The 19142-nt window shown below is 40.4% G+C and overlaps 2 protein-coding genes and 1 pseudogene across 2 annotated transcripts; all 3 read left to right on the forward strand.

The window, feature by feature from the left end:
- The first annotated feature begins 300 nt into the window (after positions 1-300).
- Positions 301-1239, forward strand: LOC138401239 (olfactory receptor 7D4-like). Its single transcript, XM_069496633.1, has one exon. The coding sequence runs from the start codon at positions 301-303 to the stop codon at positions 1237-1239; it is 939 nt and encodes a 312-aa protein (XP_069352734.1).
- Positions 1240-6659: 5420 nt separating this feature from the next.
- LOC138397491 (olfactory receptor 7D4-like) lies at positions 6660-7919 on the forward strand (annotated as a pseudogene).
- A 7491-nt stretch (positions 7920-15410) lies between these two features.
- On the forward strand, positions 15411-16349 carry LOC138401244 (olfactory receptor 7D4-like). Its single transcript, XM_069496647.1, has one exon. The coding sequence runs from the start codon at positions 15411-15413 to the stop codon at positions 16347-16349; it is 939 nt and encodes a 312-aa protein (XP_069352748.1).
- The last annotated feature ends 2793 nt before the right edge of the window (positions 16350-19142 follow it).

Genomic DNA, 19142 nt, shown 5'->3' on the forward strand with positions numbered 1-19142 from the left:
ATTCTATCAAAGAAATTAGTTAACACCCATAAGTTCAGATACGGGAATGAAAACCTGTAAGGAGATGATAAAATAGAGAAATTTCTGCTAAATGGAAGGAAGTCAAAAAAAACTCTACACATTTTAAATATAAATGGGCTACCCCTTGGTAAAGGGAATCACAGTTTTTCAAAGGACTCTACCGGGTGCAAACAGCATCCATCCAAGGGTGACACTGTAATGTGATAACTAGCTGAGATGCCAGCTGTCTTTTCATGAAATGTTCCATTTTCCTCCTTCCCCAGTGGACACACCATCTACATGGAAGCAGAAAACCACACGGATGTATCAGAATTTCTCCTATGTGGTCTCTCAGATGATCCTGACCTACAGCCCCTTCTCTTTGGGCTGTTCCTGTCCATGTACCTGGTCACGGTGCTCGGGAACCTGCTCATCATCCTGACTGTCAGCTCTGACGCCCACCTGCACACCCCCATGTACTTCTTCCTCTTGAACCTGTCCTTTGTTGACATCTGTTTCACCTCCAGCACTATCCCAAAGATGCTGGTGAATATCAACACACACAGCAAAGACATCTCCTACATGGGATGCCTCGCTCAGGTGTATTTTTTCATAATGTTTGGTGGACTGGATAATTTCCTCCTGACCGTGATGGCCTATGACTGGTTTATGGCCATCTGCCACCCCCTGCACTACACGGTCATCATGAACCCCCTCTTCTGTGGCCTACTGGTTCTAATGTCTTGGTTCATCATGTTCCTGGTTGCCCTGGTTAATGTTCTACTTATACTGAGGTTGACTTTCTCCTTAGAAACTCAAATCCCACATTTCTTCTGTGAGCTAGCTCAGATCCTCCAGGTGGCCTGCTCTGATACCCTCATCAATAACATCTGCTTGTACCTGTGGGCTGTATTGCTGGGTATGTTTCCCGTCATGGGGATCCTCTACTCCTACTCTAAAACTGTCTCCTCCTTAATGAGGATGTCCTCCACTTCAGCCAAGAATAAAGCATTTTCCACCTGTGGGTCTCACCTCTGTGTGGTCTGCTTGTTCTATGGAACAGGACTTGGGGTCTACCTCAGTTCTGCTGTGACCCCTTCTTCCCAGAGCAGCGCCATTGCCTCAGTGATGTACTCGGTGGTCACTCCCATGCTGAACCCCTTCATCTACAGCCTAAGGAACCAGGATGTGAAGGGGGCCCTGGGAAGACTGCTCAGACCAGCAGCCTCTTGCCTGTGACAGACACATCACCGATTTAGAACTAAGTGGGCATTGTGGACCTTCAAGAAAAATGTGAATTTAAATATCCTGGGTCTTTCTCCTTTAAATGACATGTTTCTTCTTTTTTTATTTCCAACCCACCTATGAGTCTGCTCATTCTCAATTCCCCTTAGCCCCGGATAACACCTCTGCTAGTTGGGATTATCAACATGGTGGGCTGAGCTTGTTCCTGACCCTTGAGTATTCTGAGCTTCGTCATCATTTCCTTTTCATGTGACAACTGGTGCATTTGAACATTTATGGGCGAATTGAGAACGGGCAGTAGAGGGGGGACACATTGCATATCAGTGTGACCTTAATATGACCTTCAGTAGAAGAGGCTATAGTTCAACCTACTCACTCTCCTCTCATAAATACTTTACCTGATTAACCTCTATCCCTAAAAAAAGGCCCAGGAAAGCATGAAGTTGCCACTTGCTGAACTTACACACAGAAGTTTATCCAAATGGCGAAAGCGGTGGACAGTAAAAAAATGCTGTGCTGCATCTTCCACTAACGCATCTCAGAATTAAAGTTTTATTCTTCCATGTGTGGGCAGTGTGGCCATGTGACAGCCCTCAGCCTCAACCTTCTTAGAGTATATTCCTCAGCTAAAGGAGGCTGCTTCACCCAAGGTCTGTGGGGAGTGTGACTGACCGACAGCCACTTGCATCCACCAGTGTGTTGATACTGAGGTTGCTCCTGGGCTGCTCCCCAGGCACTGACCGAGCACAGCAAGACACCTGTGCATGCTGCTTCCTGGGCCCACACAATGACAATGATCACCTGGGTCAGTTCCACCTGCCAGCATGTGATTCCTCTTCTTGGCAGGAAAGTACTGAAATTCCAGGCAGCATCGTGGCTGGAAGGTCGTTAAGACTTTCGCCCTGTCTATGGAAAAGTTAGCCCTTCAGGAGTCAAGACTTCTACATCTACACAATTTGTACTTGCAGAGACCAGAAGCACACACTCCCCAGGTGGCTCCCTGGGAGTATCATTAGGTGGGGAGACTTAACTTCCAATGCTTGCTTTCTGGACCTACTTATTTTGAACGCTGGAGTTGCAGGACAATATAACCCTCCATTGACTTCCTGTGCATCTGACATCCTTGAGGTTACGTAGCTGGTATTTCCTGTGTATTCAGTGCCTGCATTAATTATATTTATTCTCTTTGAAATTAAACACATTCCCATATTTTCCACTAAAAACATTTTTAGAGTACTATGCTAATCTCTGTACTCCCTTTAGGCAATGCTTTAAACTCTCTTATCTCCTTTCATGGAAAAGTTTATAGTTAGTAGATATTTGCCACCTTTATTTCCTCTATACGCCCTCTTTACTAACTCCATCTGGGCTATTACTGCCCTGTTCCTCTATTTATTGGTAATAAATGAAGCATATTATCAACAAAGCCTCCCAAATCACCAGTAAATGTCAGAGGTTAGTTCCCCCTCCCAGTTGGGTAGTCCTTTCAACAGAACAAAACTACTCTTTGCTTTTCTTCTGAAAGAGCACTTTGCAGTGAAACAATGGTTGACAAGGGCTGGGGAGAGGGGCAAAGGAGAAGATAATGTCAAACCATGTAGGATTTTAGTGATCCAAAATAAATAAGTCCTGGACATCTACCACACAGCTTAGTGTCTCTAGCTAATAATAATGTATGGAATACTAAAAATTGGCTGTCATGGGCATTATATGTTAAATGTTATTATCATGCATTAAAATAATAAGGAATTCTGGAGGAAACTTTCAGAGGTGATTGATACCTCTTTGGCATTGATGGTGGTGATGGTTTCATGGATGTATCCTTATCCCCAAACTCATCAAGTTGGATACAGTAAATATGTACAGGTTTATACATGTCAATCACACATCCATAAATGATTAAAAAGTGAAGGGCTGAAATTTAAGAAGAAAAAAAGTCTTTGCCTCCATAGCATTGTAAACACCAAGAGATGTGAAAAATCTCCAAACTTCCTTCAATGGTGGCACATCACAAACAGATGATGCCTGAGTTTGATTTCTTGTAGAAACTAAACTTTCCTTTAGGGGAACCTTTGTGATTTTAGATTAAACCATAGGAAGAAGAATTTCTCCCTTGAGGAAATAAATAAATCCATCCTCCCCTATCACTCTGTAGACACAAAATTGAATAGAATCTTTGCATTCTCCTGTCTTCCTTGTATCCCAAGAGAGAGTTGAATTGTTTGAAGAGCGGAGAAACAATATTACAATTCATTTAATGAGGTGCTCTGGGAATTCAACTCTTGAGACAATAGAAACTTTAAGCATACCCCTGCTGCTCCTCACCCGTAATTTTCTGATGATGGTGTACGTAAAAATCAAATTAGGCTTCCCAGACACAAACTGTGGAGATGAGAAGGCTTCAGTGATAACTGTCGGATAGAGTTTCTGTGATCAGTAAGGTCGGGTTGAGGTCGGGTAGGGTAAGAAGTAAAAGAAGAAAGCATGCGCTGGGCTTTACCTCTAGAATAATGAGTCTGGGACAGTCCTATACTTATTTAATCTACGCAGGTGAAGTCTTTCTACTCTGAAGGTAATTTAGTTTCCACTGAGACTCATCCTTGCCGTCTCTCATTCTTGTTCCTTTTCTTCCTTTCTGGAATCTAGAATCTCTTTCCAATAAAAGGTAGAAATGGCCATTTCTCGAATACATCATTCTCTGGACAGTCCTTTTATCTTTTCTACTATCTCCCAAATACTGTAGGTTCCTGCTAGAGTTCTTCTATCCAATCACTTCTTTCTTAACTACTCACTAAAGATCTAATATGCACAAGGTGTTGTCTATTGTTAATTTATAACTACCCACTTGCCTTTGCCGGTGTATCTGACACACTGAAATCACCGAATAATTCTATGCTGTTATTGCTGTTGTTGTTATTATTTTTTTCATGTCAGTGTCCATATTATAATCATTTCTAACATTTGGTAATCATGATCATTTCATTTTTCTATTTTACCAATCTTTTCAAGTATACCACAGCCTACTTATGCATTTAACACAAAAGGTGTAGCATTTTAACACATGGACTGCCAAAACAGAAAAAAAAATTTTTTTCCTTGGGGTGACTGTGTTTTATTATGAAAATAGAATAAGAACTTCAGAAGCAAAATGATCTTTTCTAATTGAATGAAAAACTCATAATTTTTTGTATCATTTCCTGCATTTATTTCCATAAAAATCTAATATAAAAACTTGAAAAGGAGTCATGTAAAATGTAACATGAAAACTTGAAAAGTAGTTCGTAAGGGTAAAGTGTTTTTCTGGACTTGTTGGATGGAAGTATAATTGAAAGGTGAATATAAATAGAAAAATGAAATTTATTGACTTCTATTCATGTAATCTCGTTTTTAGAATGAGATAGTCAATATTAATTGTAACAATAATTACATCAGCAAGCAAGATTTTCACAAACCCGCTGCAGGGTTTTGCCCGGGTTTTGCTTCATGAGTCAAATACAACTCACACAGCAGTTAATATGTTAATGTAGAAAATCCTGTTGGCTGTGGTTGTCAAGCAACCATTCTTTCCAGGGTTAGCATGTTATCCTTGTTTTTTTGTGTGTGTAGAGAGTCTCTACTTGGGCTACTTACCGCAGTAACGTTTATTAATTTTCCTAAATACATTTTCCTGCATTGCAATTATAATTAAGATTTCTCTTCCTCGATATATGTTTGTGACAGTCTATGCTAACCTCCACATCCTAACCTGAAGCCACTTTCCCATTCCTAGATTAGACATTAGTTATTCATCATGTAATATTCTCCTAAAATAGACATGAATCTATTCTATTTGAACTTACTCTTCAATTTTGAGTCTATATCCAGGCATGGGATGAGGTTTAAGACGTCGTTTTCTGTGTGTTATTGTCACTTTTCATCTCAGTAGTTATGAAACATCCAATATGTGTATTTCCTGAGCACCTACTATGTGACAGGCACCACATACATGCCTGCAAAGAAAAATAATGAGACAAAACAATCACACCTCAGACTTTAAAGTAAACATAAAATTACCAACTGAGATGCACAGAAAGCTTGAGCGCAGGTGGCTGTGTTGTGGGGCTCACAGACTCTGTGCCTCCTGACCCTCATTCTCTGCTCTCCATGTCACTGGTCCCCCAAGTCCCCATTACGAAGCTTGCAGAGCCATGCGCAATGTAGCATTTTGTTCTCAAACCCCAGACCCTTTATTCTCTCTTACTTTCCCTGATTGACACTGACCCATCCTTCCTCTCTCAGCTCAAATATTCCTATTTTATGGAAGAAATCCCACCTATGCAATGTCCCAGGCTACACTGTTCCTCGATGACTTATTTTTCTGTGTTCAATTTATTAAACTTCCCTAGGCCTTAGTAATACAGAGCTTTATTCCATCCTGGAGAACATTAACATTTATTTTCGAAACTCAAATTTGGATTTGGATTTTTCTAGGATGACTTGATTTGTATATGTTTTGAGCATGTTGAATCAAATCCATCTGTTGTAGATGTGGGTGATTAATTCTGCCAATTTTAATAAATATATCCCCCCTTGAGAGCATGTACACATGAGCACACAATTTTACACATGCCTCGTATTTTATTTTAATGGTGATATGCAGTGTTTTCTCCATTTATGTGTGTAGTCCACTTCCAAGTCCTCATCGTAGAGGAATTCACCTGGCAGGTATGTTCAGAAAGAAGGAGACGTAAGAATCTTCACTAATCAGAATTTCTGTGTGGTGGTCAAAAGAGGTAACAGACCTGATGTATTTATAATGGTCAGAATTCCATCCTTGAGGGTTGCCCCATTTAATTGAGATACTGATAAATGGTAGGCATGCAAGACTGATTTATTGTGATACTAATGACACAAGATAACACTTATGAAATATCCATTGCACATCACAGCAACTGCAATAGGAAAATGAATCCATCATCTGACTTAATTACACTCTTTCATCTAGGCAGAGAATATTTACTATTCCTACTGTAGCAATCAGGTATCTGTAGCTAAGTGTCTCAATAAATTCCTCAAGGCCATACTGTAGTAAATTGGTGGATCAAAGTTCTAGTCCAGGATGTCTGTTCAGAAAACATTTTCTAAATCGCAGATCTAGGCCATACCTTGGAAGAGCTGTCGATCCAATGTCAATATGAAGAAAGGTGGACATTCACAATAATAACATAATAACAGCCATTATTTATTGAGGCTCTTGTTGTACACAAAGAGATTTTTTTTACTTTGCAAACTAGGCAATATTGACAACCACACTTTCTGAAAACAAATCAACTTAACTGAAAGTTAAGTGTCACAACACCGGCTAGTGTCATAACAGAATAAATACTGTAGAAGTTGATAGCCCGTGGATTAATCTCTATTGTAGAGCTACGAGAATGAAGTACGGTGATTACCAAGAAAAGACATGGCATTTCTTCAAGAGTTCAGAAGAGTCATATCAAGAAAGGAATTAATTAATGTCCATAGATCGAAATAGAAGAACTAGAACTAGTAAGTCGATGATAAAATGGATTTATTTTAAATTAAATGGAGTATAGATAATGCAACACATTTCCATTTGCCTAATTCACTATTCACTAGTAAAAGTAAAGACCTTCCATCCAAGCGTGATACTGTAACATAATAAACAGCTGAGGCGCCAGTTGGCGGATCTCTCAACATTGCCTTTGCTTCCTTCTCCAGCAAATGCACCAGGTACACGGAGGCAAAAAACTACACAGAATTCTCAGAATTCTTCCTCTTGGGTCTCTCAGAAGATCCTGAAATGCAGCCCATCCTCTTTGGGCTGTTCCTGTCCATGTACCTGGTCACGGTGCTCGGGAACCTGCTCATCATCCTGGTGGTCAGCTCTGACGCCCACCTGCACACCCCCATGTACTTCCTCCTCTCCAGCGTGTCCTTTGTTGACATCTGTTTTACCTCCACCACCATCCCCAGGATGACTGTGAACATCCTAACTCACAGCAGAGTCATCTCCTATGGGCGCTGCCTGACCCAGATGTCTCTTGCTCTGCTTTTTGTTTGTGTGGACGATGTGCTTATGACCGTGACGGGGCCTATGACTGGTTTTTGGCCTCTGCTACCCCTTGCACTACACGATCACCATGAACCCCTGCTTCTGTGGCCTCCTGGTTCTGATATCTTGGTTCATAATGTCCCTGGTTGTACTGGTTCACGTCCTACTGATAAGGAGGCTGACATTCCCCAGGGCCACAGAAATCCCACATTTGTTTTGTGAGGTGGCTGAGGTTCTCAAAGTGGCCCACTCTGACAGCTTCCTCAATAACATGTGCTTGTACTTGTCGGCTGTGTTTCTGGGTGTTTCCTGTAACAGGGATCTTCTACTCTACTCTAAAATTTTCTCTTCCTTAATGAGGATGTCATCCACTGCAGGCAAGAATAAAGCATTTTCCACCTGTCAATCTCACCTCTGTGTGGTCTGCTTGTTCTATGGAACCACACTTGAGATCTACCTCAGCTACGCTGTGACCCCTTCTTCCCAGAGCAGTGCCATTGCCTCAGTGATGTACACAGTGGTCACCCCCATGCTGAACCCCTTCATCTACAGCCTGAGGAACCAGGACGTGAAGGGGACCCTGGCAAGACTGCTCAGCATGGCAGCCTCTTGCCTGTGACTGATGCATCACCGGTTCAGAACTAAGTTGACATTGTGGGTCTTGAAGGCAAATTTCAATTTAAATATCCTGGCTTTCTTCCTCCTTTAAATAACATGTTACTTTTGTTCATTTCCAAAGCACCTATGAGTCTGTTTTCATATGTTTACGTGATTGTTTTTCCCTCCATAACTTCCTCTGTAATTTCTTTTTAACTTTTCTCCCCTAATCCTGAGTCTTAAAGTTGTAATTTTCATCAATTTTCTTAGAGCCATTCCTGAGATTTGTAACTTGACATTTAAAGCACTTCTCATATCAAGCATTCACATGGTTTCCTCAAAAATTATCCTCTTGTATGTTACTGTTCTTCACCTCAATTTGGTTGTGCTCTTGCTCTTGATGGAAGAAATGTAATAAAAAAGTCCTATAATACTAACCAACCCGTTACTCCACCAGGGCTCTGCTTGCTGCTTTATGTGTGTGAATTTTATTGTGAAAATGTGTACTTCAGATATGGTTTCTCATGAACCCCATTGCTCAAAGGAAGACTGAGTTAAGATGGGCTAAGTCCTGAAAACATGACAATGAGTCCACATGCCTAACTTTGCTGTCCTGTGTTTCCCAAGAACAGTGATGGGATTTTCAACACAAATGCTGGAATCTAGATTTGAAAGCAGGTTCATTCGTAAGATTCACAGTGATGTACTACCTAGGATAACTCGGAGATGTTGCTTCCTTCTTTGTGATCCCTGCCTTGTCCTTCCTTCCTTCCATCCTTATTTTCTACAATCCTTCCTTCCTTCTTTGTTCTCCACCATCCTTCCTTCCTTTCTTCCTTCTTTCCCTCATCTCTCCTCCCTCTTCTTCCCTCCTCTTGGTGATTTTAATGGTTAATGTTAACTTGCTCCATTCCATTTTATGGCTGAGTAATATTCCACTGTATAATAAAAACCAAGTTGTTTATTTATTCATTAATGGATATTTTCGTGCTTTCCATCATGGGGCCATTGCAAATAGTGTGTAAATTTATTGGCTTGATACTCATTTTCTACTATCTGGAGAATATACCTAGCAGCGCAGCTGCTGGGTCATATGTTAATTACATGTTTAACTTTTGGAGGAAGTGCCCTATCCTGTGTCATAGCAGCTGCCACTTTTTACCTCTCAGCAATACTTTAGTCCTCCTCTATCTTCATATCCTTTCCAACACTTGTTATTTTCCTTCTTAAAAAAGGCCATAGCCTCTTATTAGGTGTCAAGTGGCATCTTTTTGTGTTTTTAATTTGCATTTCCCTAACAACTAATTGGCCATCCGTTTGAGTGTTTGTTAGCAATTTGAGTATCTTAAGAGGAGAGATGTCTCTTCAAGTCTGTGCTCATTTTTAATTACGTAGTTTGTACTTCTGTTTCTAAATTGTCCTAGTTCTTTATATATTCTGGATAATTTGACACTTATCAGATAGATGTTTTGCAAAATTTCCTCCAGTCTGGATGTTATCTTGTCATTTTTTTCACGTATAAAATGTATTGTTTTTGACTATACTCATCACCCTGTATAATAGATGTCTTCAAATAATTTCTTTGGTATATATGAAATTTTGTGTCCTTTGATGAATATCTCCCCAATCCCTTCACCTCGCATCCTGTGGTACTCACCATTTTTCTCTCTGCTTCTATTAGCTGGACGTTTTTAGATTCCACATATGGGAGAGTTCATCCTGTGTTTGTCCATCTAGCCTATCTGATTTAGCTTTACATGTGGTCCTCCAGGTTGATCAATGTGGAGCAAATAGCAAGTTTCCTTCTTTGTAAAAGCTGAACATTGTGTATATATAAACCATATTATCTTTATCCATTCTAACAGGTGTGAGGTGATATTCTACAGTGCTTATAATTTACATTCCTAATGGTTGGTGATGCTGAACTTTTTTTCATATACCTGTTGTTCATTTGTATATTTCTCCTCCTCCTCTCTCTCCTCCTCCACCTCCTTTATTTGGGTTTCAGGAATGCGTAGAGATGCGTATCTTCTTTTGAGCAATGTCTATTCAGATCTTTTCCCTACTTTTTAATTGAGTTATTTGTTTCTTCACTATTGAGTTGCTTGAGCTCCATAAATTTTGGATATTTGCTCCATATCTGATACATGTTTTGCAAATACATTACTGCATTCCATAGAATGGATGTCCCTTCACTTTGGAGACAACTTGGAGGAACCTTGAAAACACATGAAATCATAGAAGCAAGACACAAAAGGCAACATGGTATATAATTGTATGATTGCATTTATATGGAGTGTCCAAAATAGACAAGCCAGTAGGGACATAAAATAGATTAGTGGTTGCCTAGGGTAGGCATAAAGGGAGACAATGGGATGTGACTGCTTTTGGGTGCCATGTTTCCTTGGTGATGGTGAAAATATTCTATGATTTGATCAAGATGATGTTTGCACAATTCTGTGAATAGACAAAGAAGCATAGAACTGTGAGCTTAAATGGGTGTATTTTATGATTGTCAATCAAGCCACTAAAAAAATGAAAAGAAATTGATTCTTTATGTCTGCTTATCCTTGGACCTCAGGAGTCTAAAACACCCTGGCAGGAAGTATAGCTGAGTGTTAAATGGGGCCTTCACTATTAAAAGGTTCCTTGCAAGAGTGAAGAGATTCTGAGGACCAGGACTTTGCCCTGTCTCTAGAAGAGCCATCCCTTTAGGAGTCAAGACTTCTAAATCTAGTGAAGCCAGACTTGCATAGACAAGAAGCACAAACTCCCTAAGCAGCTGTCTGGGAGGAATGTTAGGCAAGGACATTTGTGATTCCAACCCTTGCTCTCTGGGCCCATGTATTCTGTATATGACGTTATAATACATTGTGATATTTGTTTGATTGACAGTATATATTACCTCCTGCAAATTTTGTAGGGGATATTTCCTGTGTGTTCCAAAGCCTGCATTTTTTTGTATTTATTCTCTTTAACATTAAACATGTTCCAATATCTTCCACTCAAGACATCTTTGTAAAACTGTCCAATACTCCTTACTGTCTTTAGGTTTTGCTTTATTTCTCTTCTTCCCTTCATTGAAAAGCTGTATAGCCTGTGTGTATTTGCCACCTATATTTCCTCAATCCTTACTCTTCAACCCACTCTACCTAGATTATTATTGTCCTGTCTTTGTATTAGAGGTAATAAATGGAGCCCCAGGCCAGACATGGTGCCTCACACCTGTAACCCTAGCACTCTAGGAGGATTGCTAGAGCTCAGGAGTTTGAGACCAGCCTGAGCAAGAGCAAGACCCTGTCTCTACTAAAAATAGAAAAATTAGATGGGCGTCCTGGTGCACCTGTAGTCCCAGATACTCAAGAGGTTGAGACAAGAGGATCACTTGCGCCCAAGAGTTTGAGGTTGCAGTGAGCTGTGATGATGCCATGGAACTCTCACTACCCTGGAAGACAGAGTTGTGTCTCAAAAAAATAAAAATAAATAAATAAATAAATCCCTAATATCATAAAGGCGCCCATGTCTCCAGCAAATGTCAAAGGAGATTATCCTGTCCCGATGTTGTTAGTCATTTTCGCAGAAGAAATACTGCTCCCAAATTTGCTTTCCTGAAGAAGGACTTGTTTGGGGGAGAATGGTGGTTGTCCAGGACCGAGGAGGAGGAAATGGGAAGATAACTGTCAAACCTTATGGGGTTTTAAAAAGAGATGCATGAGAAATAAGTCCTGGAGATCTACTACACAGCTCAGTGCTTATTGCTAATAATTATGTATTGTAAATTGAAAATTTGCTAAAATGCAGATCCTATGTTAAATGTGGTTATCACACATTAAAATATTTAGGCGATTGAGGGAAATTTTGGAAGGTGATTGACATGTCTTTGGCCTCATGGTCATGATAGATTCATGGATAAATACATATCCCCAACTCATCAAGTTGTATACACTGCATATATACAGCTTTTTAGATTTCAATCATACCTTTCTAAAGCAGTTTGTATATTAAGGAAAAATTAAAAAGAAAGGACCTCTTTGCCTCTAACATTGTGGACACCAAGAACTCCACAAAATCGCTAACTTTCCTCAACCGTGGCACATTACACAGAGACGATGCCTGAATTTGATTGCTTATAGCAATTTAACTTTCTGTAAGGGGAAACCTGGGAACTTTTAAATTAAACCAAAGGAAGAACAGTTGCCACCCTTGGAGGAAATAAATCCAACTTCCTCTATGCTGTCTTCATGGACAAAAAATTGACTGAAAACGTTCCCATCTGCTTTCTTCTTTGTATCCCAAGGGGGCTGAAGATTTTGCAGAGTGGAAAGATAATGGAACAATTCATTTAATGAGTTGCTCTGAGAATTCAACCCTGAAGACACTAGAAAGGTTAAGCCTGCCCCACTGCCCTACACCTGTAATTCCCTGATTCCAGACTCCATGGAAACCCAGTTGAGATTCCCAGGGACAGACTTTGGAGAAGAGAAAGCTTCAGTGATATTCACCAGACAGAGTCCGAGTGACACAATGAGGGCTAGTGGGGTAAGAAGGAAAAGAGGAAAGTGTGTGATGGGCTTTATCTCTAAAATACGGAGATGGGAACTGTCTTATATTTCTTTAATCTATGCAGGTGGAAGTCCTTGTAGTTTGAAGGTAATTTAGTTTCCACCGAGACTAGTCTTTTCCAGCTCTCATTGTGTTTGCTTTCCTTTCTTTCTGGAATCTAGAATCTCTTTCCAGTAAGAGCTAGAAATGGCCATTTCTTGCATGCTTCACTTTCTGGGCAGTCTTCAAAGTTTCTCCACTCTCTCCCAAATATTTTAGGTTCCTGTTACATTTCCTGTCTCCAATCACTTATTCATTAACTACTCAGGGAAGACCGATTATGCACAAGGCATTGAATATTTTGTTCTTTAGTAGGTGAGATTTTCTAATTCACATAACTATTATTGCTGGCAGGTGTGACTTACTGAAATCACTGAATAGTTCTATGTTCTTGTTGTCATCATTACTTTTTCATTTCCATGTCTACAATATAATGCATATAACATACTTAGGTCTGACCGTCGGCATGCAAGCCAATTTTTTTTCCATTTCACCAATTTCTGAATATCCATGAGAATATCGAATCATTGACGTTGGAGTAGTCTGCCTTCTCCTCATAATAAATTGAACACAATTGTTCTACTATGTTAATGTGGAATATATTGTTGTCTGTGATTTTGAAACAATAATCGTCTGCAAGGTTAAGAAGTTGTCCTTATTTTTCTGTGTGTGTATCTGGAGATTCTCTGCCCCGGCTGGTAACCACAGAGATGGCTACTCCATATTCTCAAATATATTTTTTGCCCTGTGATTGTGAATCTCTTCAGGAACCTATGATTGTGATGTACTATGTGAACAAACATACTAACACGAACCCACTTTACCATTCCTAGAATACCTATTACTTGCTCATCATGTATTATTCCTTTAAAATCGATATGAATGCATTTTATTTATCCTTACTTTTCAATTTTGGGTCTACATTCAGGCATGGGATGAGCTCCAAGATTTCTGTTTTGTGTCACTATTGACATGTTTGGTCTCACTCATTATTATACATCCAACATTTGTGTTTGTTGAGCCTCTACAATATGACAGGCTCCAAGTAGATCTACATCCCTGGAAACAAAAATAACAAAAAAACAGCCACAGCCTCAGACCCACAAATAAACATAAAATTACTGACAATAGATGCACATCAAGAAAGAGCAGAGGATCCTCTGTTGTGGGGCCCACAAACTCTGCCTTCCTGACTCTCCTTCCTTGCTCTCCATCTCACTCATCCCTCAAATTCCTGTTGTAACTGACTGAGCCATATGCCATCTAGCATTCTATTCTATTGGCCTAGAAAGTTTATTCCTTTCTTACTTCTCCTGATTAACAATCACTCATCCTTCTTCTCTCAGTTCAAATATTCCTATTTCAGAGAAGTACCACCTATGCAAATCCCACACTAGACTGGTCCTCAATGATTTTTTCTGTCTTATTTAAGAAACTCCTCTATGCATTAGTAACACAAATTCTTTTTCTTTTGAGGAGAATGTAAATATGTATATTTAAATATCAAAATTGGCTTTTAATTGTTCTAGGATGATTAGATTTATGTAAATTTTGAATATTTCCAATCCAATCTATCGATTTTATATGTTTGGTATTAACTTTGCTGATTCTCATACATCTCCAACTGAGCATACCCACATGGGCACCCCACTTAACACACACATTGTCTTTTATTTTTATGTTTTTGTGTGCTCTCCCTTCCTCCTTTTATGTATGCAGTCTGCTTGCTTTTTCCTCTTCTTGGGAGAATTCACCTGGCAGGCATGCTCTGAAAGGAGGAGACATAAGGATCTTTACTAATCAGAAGTCCTGTATGGCTACCAAAAGAGGGAAGAGTCTATGGCCATACCACCCTGAACGTGACTGATCTCCTCCAATCTGGGAAGCTAAGCACAGTCAGGCCTGGTTAGTACTTGGATGGGAAAAAAGAGGTAAGAGACGTTATTTATTTATAATGATCAGAATTATATCCTGATGGTTGCTCTGTTAATTGATAAATGATAGGCATGCAAGACAGATTTATTGTCACGGCAATAATGGGATCTCATAATTATGAATTGTCCATCTGTATGTCCCAGGTGTCACAGTAGATGATGACATGCATCATCTTGTTCAATTTTTCCCTTCAATAACTATAGGGCATACTTACTACTCCCACTCTAGAGGTGAGGTATCTACAGCTAATTATTTAAATAACTGTCTGATGGTCACACCATAGTAAGTTGGTGGATCAATATTTCTATTGCTGGAAGACTGACCCAATAAAACACTGTCTTCATTATCTCTATACTACATTTTGGAATAGTTACCTATCCAAAATAATTATCCCAAAAGGAGGAGTTTAATAATAATAATGACAAATATTATTCATTGAGACTATTTGTACACAAAAGTATGTTTAAACCTCACAAACAAGGTATTACCAATAATCACATTTTCAGAACACAAATAAGACACTAAGAGGTAACTGTGCGATCAATAGGAAATGTCAGGTCACAGAAACAAAGATTCAGTTGAAAATCGATGTGCTATCACTACTGTACACCCATTAGAGTGAAGGCAGAATAGGGATTCTCAAGAAAAGACAGGATTTGTCTTCCATAATTTGGAAATATTCTATCAAGAAATTGGATAACACCCATAGGATCATTTATTAGAATGAAAACCTGTAAGGAGATGATAAAATAGAGAGATTTCTGCTAAGTGGAAGTAAGTCTAAACAACTCTACACATTTAAAATATAAATGGGCGGCACCTCAGTTGAGGGAATCATAGTTTTTGAAAGGACTCTACTGGGTGCAAACAGCATCCATCCAAGGGTGACACTGTAATGTGATAAATAGCTGAGGTACCAGTTGTTTTTTCATGAAATGTTCCATGTTCCTCCTTCCCCAGCAGACGCACTAACTACATGGCACCAGAAAACCACACAGATATATCAGAATTTCTCCTCTTGGGTCTGTCAGAAGATCCTGAACTTCAGCCCCTTATCTATGGGCTGTTCCTGGCCATGTACCTGGTCACGGTGCTCGGGAACCTGCTCATCATCCTGGCCGTCAGCTCTGACACCCACCTCCACACCCCCATGTACTTCTTCCTCTCCATCCTGTCCATTGTTGACATCTGTTTCATCTCCACCACCATCCCAAAGATGCTGGTTAACATCAACACACACAGCAAAGACATCTCCTACATGGGATGCCTCACTCAGGTGTATTTTTTCATGATGTTTGGTGGACTGGATAATTTCCTCCTGACCGTGATGGCCTATGACCGGTTTGTGGCCATCTGCCACCCCCTGCACTACACAGTCATCATGAACCCCCGCCTCTGTGCCCTCCTGGTTCTGATGTCTTGGTTCATCATGTCCCTGGATGCCCTGGTTCATGTTCTACTTATACTGAGGCTGACCTTTTCCTTAGAAACAGAAATCCCACATTTCTTCTGTGACCTGGCTCAGATGCTCCAGGTGGCCCACTCTGACACCTTTATCAATAACATCTGCTTGTACTTGTTGGTTGTGTTGCTGGGTATGTTTCCTGTCACAGGGATCCTCTACTCCTACTCTAAAATTGTCTCCTCCTTAATGAGGATGTCTTCCACTTCAGCAAAGAATAAAGCATTTTCCACCTGTGGGTCTCACCTCTCTGTGGTCCTCTTGTTCTATGGAACAGGACTTGGGGTCTACCTCAGTTCTGCTGTGACCCCTTTTTCCCAGAGCAGTGCCATTGCCTCAGTGATGTACACGGTGGTCACCCCCATGCTGAACCCCTTCATCTACAGCCTGAGGAACAAGGACGTGAAGGGGGCCCTGGAAAGACTGCTCAGCACGGCAGCCTCTTGCCTTTGACAGACACATCACCAGTTCAGAACTAAGTGGACATTGTGAGCCTCCAAAACAAATGTGAATTTAAGTATCCTGGATCTTTCTCCTTTAAATGAGATGTTTCCTTTGTTTATTTCCAAAGCACCTATGAGTCTGCTCATTCTCAATTCCCCTCAGCCCCGGATAACACCTCTGCTAGTTGGGATGATTGACGTGGTGGGTTGAGCGTGTTCCTCAACCCTGAGTGTTCTGAGCTTGGTCATCATTTCCTTTTCATGTGACAGCTGGTGTATTTCACCATTAATGTTCGAATTGAGAATAGGCCTTAGAGGGGGGACACATTGCATATCAGTGTGACCTTGATATGACCTTCAGTAGAAGAGGCTATAGTTCAACCCACTGACTCTCCTCTCATAAATACTTTACCCAATTAACCTCTGTCCCTTAAAAAAGGCCCAGGAAACCATGAAGTTGCCACTTGCTGAACTTACACACAGAAGTTTATCCAAATGTCCAAAGGGGTGGACAGTAAAAAAATGCTGTGCTGCATCTTCCACTAACGCATCTCAGAATTAAAGTTTTATTCTTCCATGTGTGGGCAGTGTGGCCATGTGACAGCCCTCAGCCTCAACCTTCTTAGAGTATATTCCTCAGCTAAAGGAGGCTGCTTCACCCAAGGTCTGTGGGGAGTGTGACTGACCGACAGCCACTTGCATCCACCAGTGTGTTGACACTGAGGTTGATCCTGGGCTGCTCTCCAGCCACTGACCGAGCACAGCAAGACACCTGTGCATGCTGCTTCCTGGGCCCACACAATGACAACGATCACCTGGGTCAGTTCCACCTGCCAGCATGTGATTCCTCTTCTTGGCAGGAAAGTACTGAAATTCCAGTCAGCATCGTGGCTGGAAGGTCGTTAAGACTTTCGCCCTGTCTCTGGAAAAGTTAGCCCTTCAGGAGTCAAGACTTCTACATCTACACAATTTGTACTTGCAGAGACCAGAAGCACACACTCCCCAGGTGGCTCCCTGGGAGTATCATTAGGTGGGGACACTTAACTTCCAATGCTTGCTTTCTGGACCTACTTATTTTGAACACTGGGGTTACAGGACACTGTAACCCTCCATTGACTTCCTGTGCATCTGACATCCTTGAGGTTACGTAGCTGGTATTTCCTGTGTATTCAGTGCCTGCATTAATTATATTTATTCTCTTTGAAATTAAACACATTCCCATATTTTCCACTAAAAACATTTTTAGAATGCTATGCTAATCTCCATACTCCCTTTAGGCAATGCTTTAAACTCTCTTATCTCCTTTCATGGAAAAGTTTATAGTTAGTAGATATGTACCACCTATATTTCCTCTATACGCACTCTTTACTGACTCTATCTGGGCTATTACTGCCCTGTTCCTCTATTTATTGGTAATAAATGAAGCATATTATCAACAAACCCTCTCAAATCACCAGCAGATGTCAGAGGTTATCTCTGCTTCCCAGTTTGGGTAGTCCTTTCAACAGAACAAAACTACTCTTTGCTTTTCTTCCAAAAGAGCATCTTTGGAGTGAAATGATGATTGACAGGGGCTGGGGAGAGGGGCAAATGGGAACATAATGTAAAACGATGAAGGATTTTAGTGATGCAAAATAAATAAGTCCTGGACATCTACCACACAGCTTAGTGTCTCTAGCTTATAATAATGTATGGAATACCAAAAATTGGCTAACATGGGCATTATATGTTAAATGATATTATCATGCATTAAAATAATAAAGAATTCTGGAGGAAACTTTCAGAGGTGATTGATATCTCTTTGGCCTTGATGGTGGTGATGGTTTCACGGATGTATCCTTATCCCCAAACTCATGAAGTTGGATACAGTAAATATGTACAGGTTTATACATGTCAATCACACATCCATAATTGATTAAAAAATGAAGGGCTGAAATTTAAGAGGAAATAAACGTCTTTGCCTCCATAACATTGTGGACACCAAGAGATGCGAAAAATCTCCACATTTTCTTCAATGGTGGCACATCACAAAGAGATCATGCCTGAGTTTTGTTGCTTGCAGAAATTAAACTTTCCTTTAGGGGAACCTTTGTGACTTTAAATTAAACCAAAGGAAGAAGAGTTTCTCCCTTGAGGAAATAAATAAATCCATCCCCTCCTACCATTCTGTAGATACAAAACTGATTAGAAACTTTGCATTCTCCTGTCTTCCTTGTGTCCCAAGAGGGAGCTGAATTGTTTGAAGAGTGGAGAAACAATATCACAATTCATTTAAGGAGGTGCTCTGGGAATTCAACTCTTGAGACAATAGAAACTTTAAGCATGCCCCTGCTGCCCCTCACCCGTAATTTTCTAATGACGGTGTGCATGAAAATCAAATTAGGCTTCCCAGAGACAAATTGTGGAAATGAGAAGGCTTCAGTGATAACTGTGGGATAGAGTTAGCGTGATCAGTGAGGTCAGGTAAGGTAAGAAGTAAAAGAAGAAAGCATGCGCTGGGCTTTACCTCTAGAATAATGAGTCTGGGACAGTCCTATATTTATTTAGTCTATGCAGTTGAAGTCTTTGGACTCAGAAGGTAATTTAGTTTCCACTGAGACTTGTCCTTGCCATCTCTCATTCCTGTTCCTTTTCTTCCTTTCTGGAATCTAGACTCTCTTTTCACAAAGAGCTAGAAATGGCCATTTCTCGAATAGATCATTCTCTGGACAGTCCTTATATCTTGTCTACTCTTTCCCAAAAACTGTAGGTTCCTGTTAGAGTTCCTGTATCCAATTACTTATTCGTTAACTATGCACTGAAG

Source organism: Eulemur rufifrons, chromosome 2, assembly GCF_041146395.1.
Source record: "Eulemur rufifrons isolate Redbay chromosome 2, OSU_ERuf_1, whole genome shotgun sequence".
Taxonomy (NCBI): domain Eukaryota; kingdom Metazoa; phylum Chordata; class Mammalia; order Primates; family Lemuridae; genus Eulemur; species Eulemur rufifrons.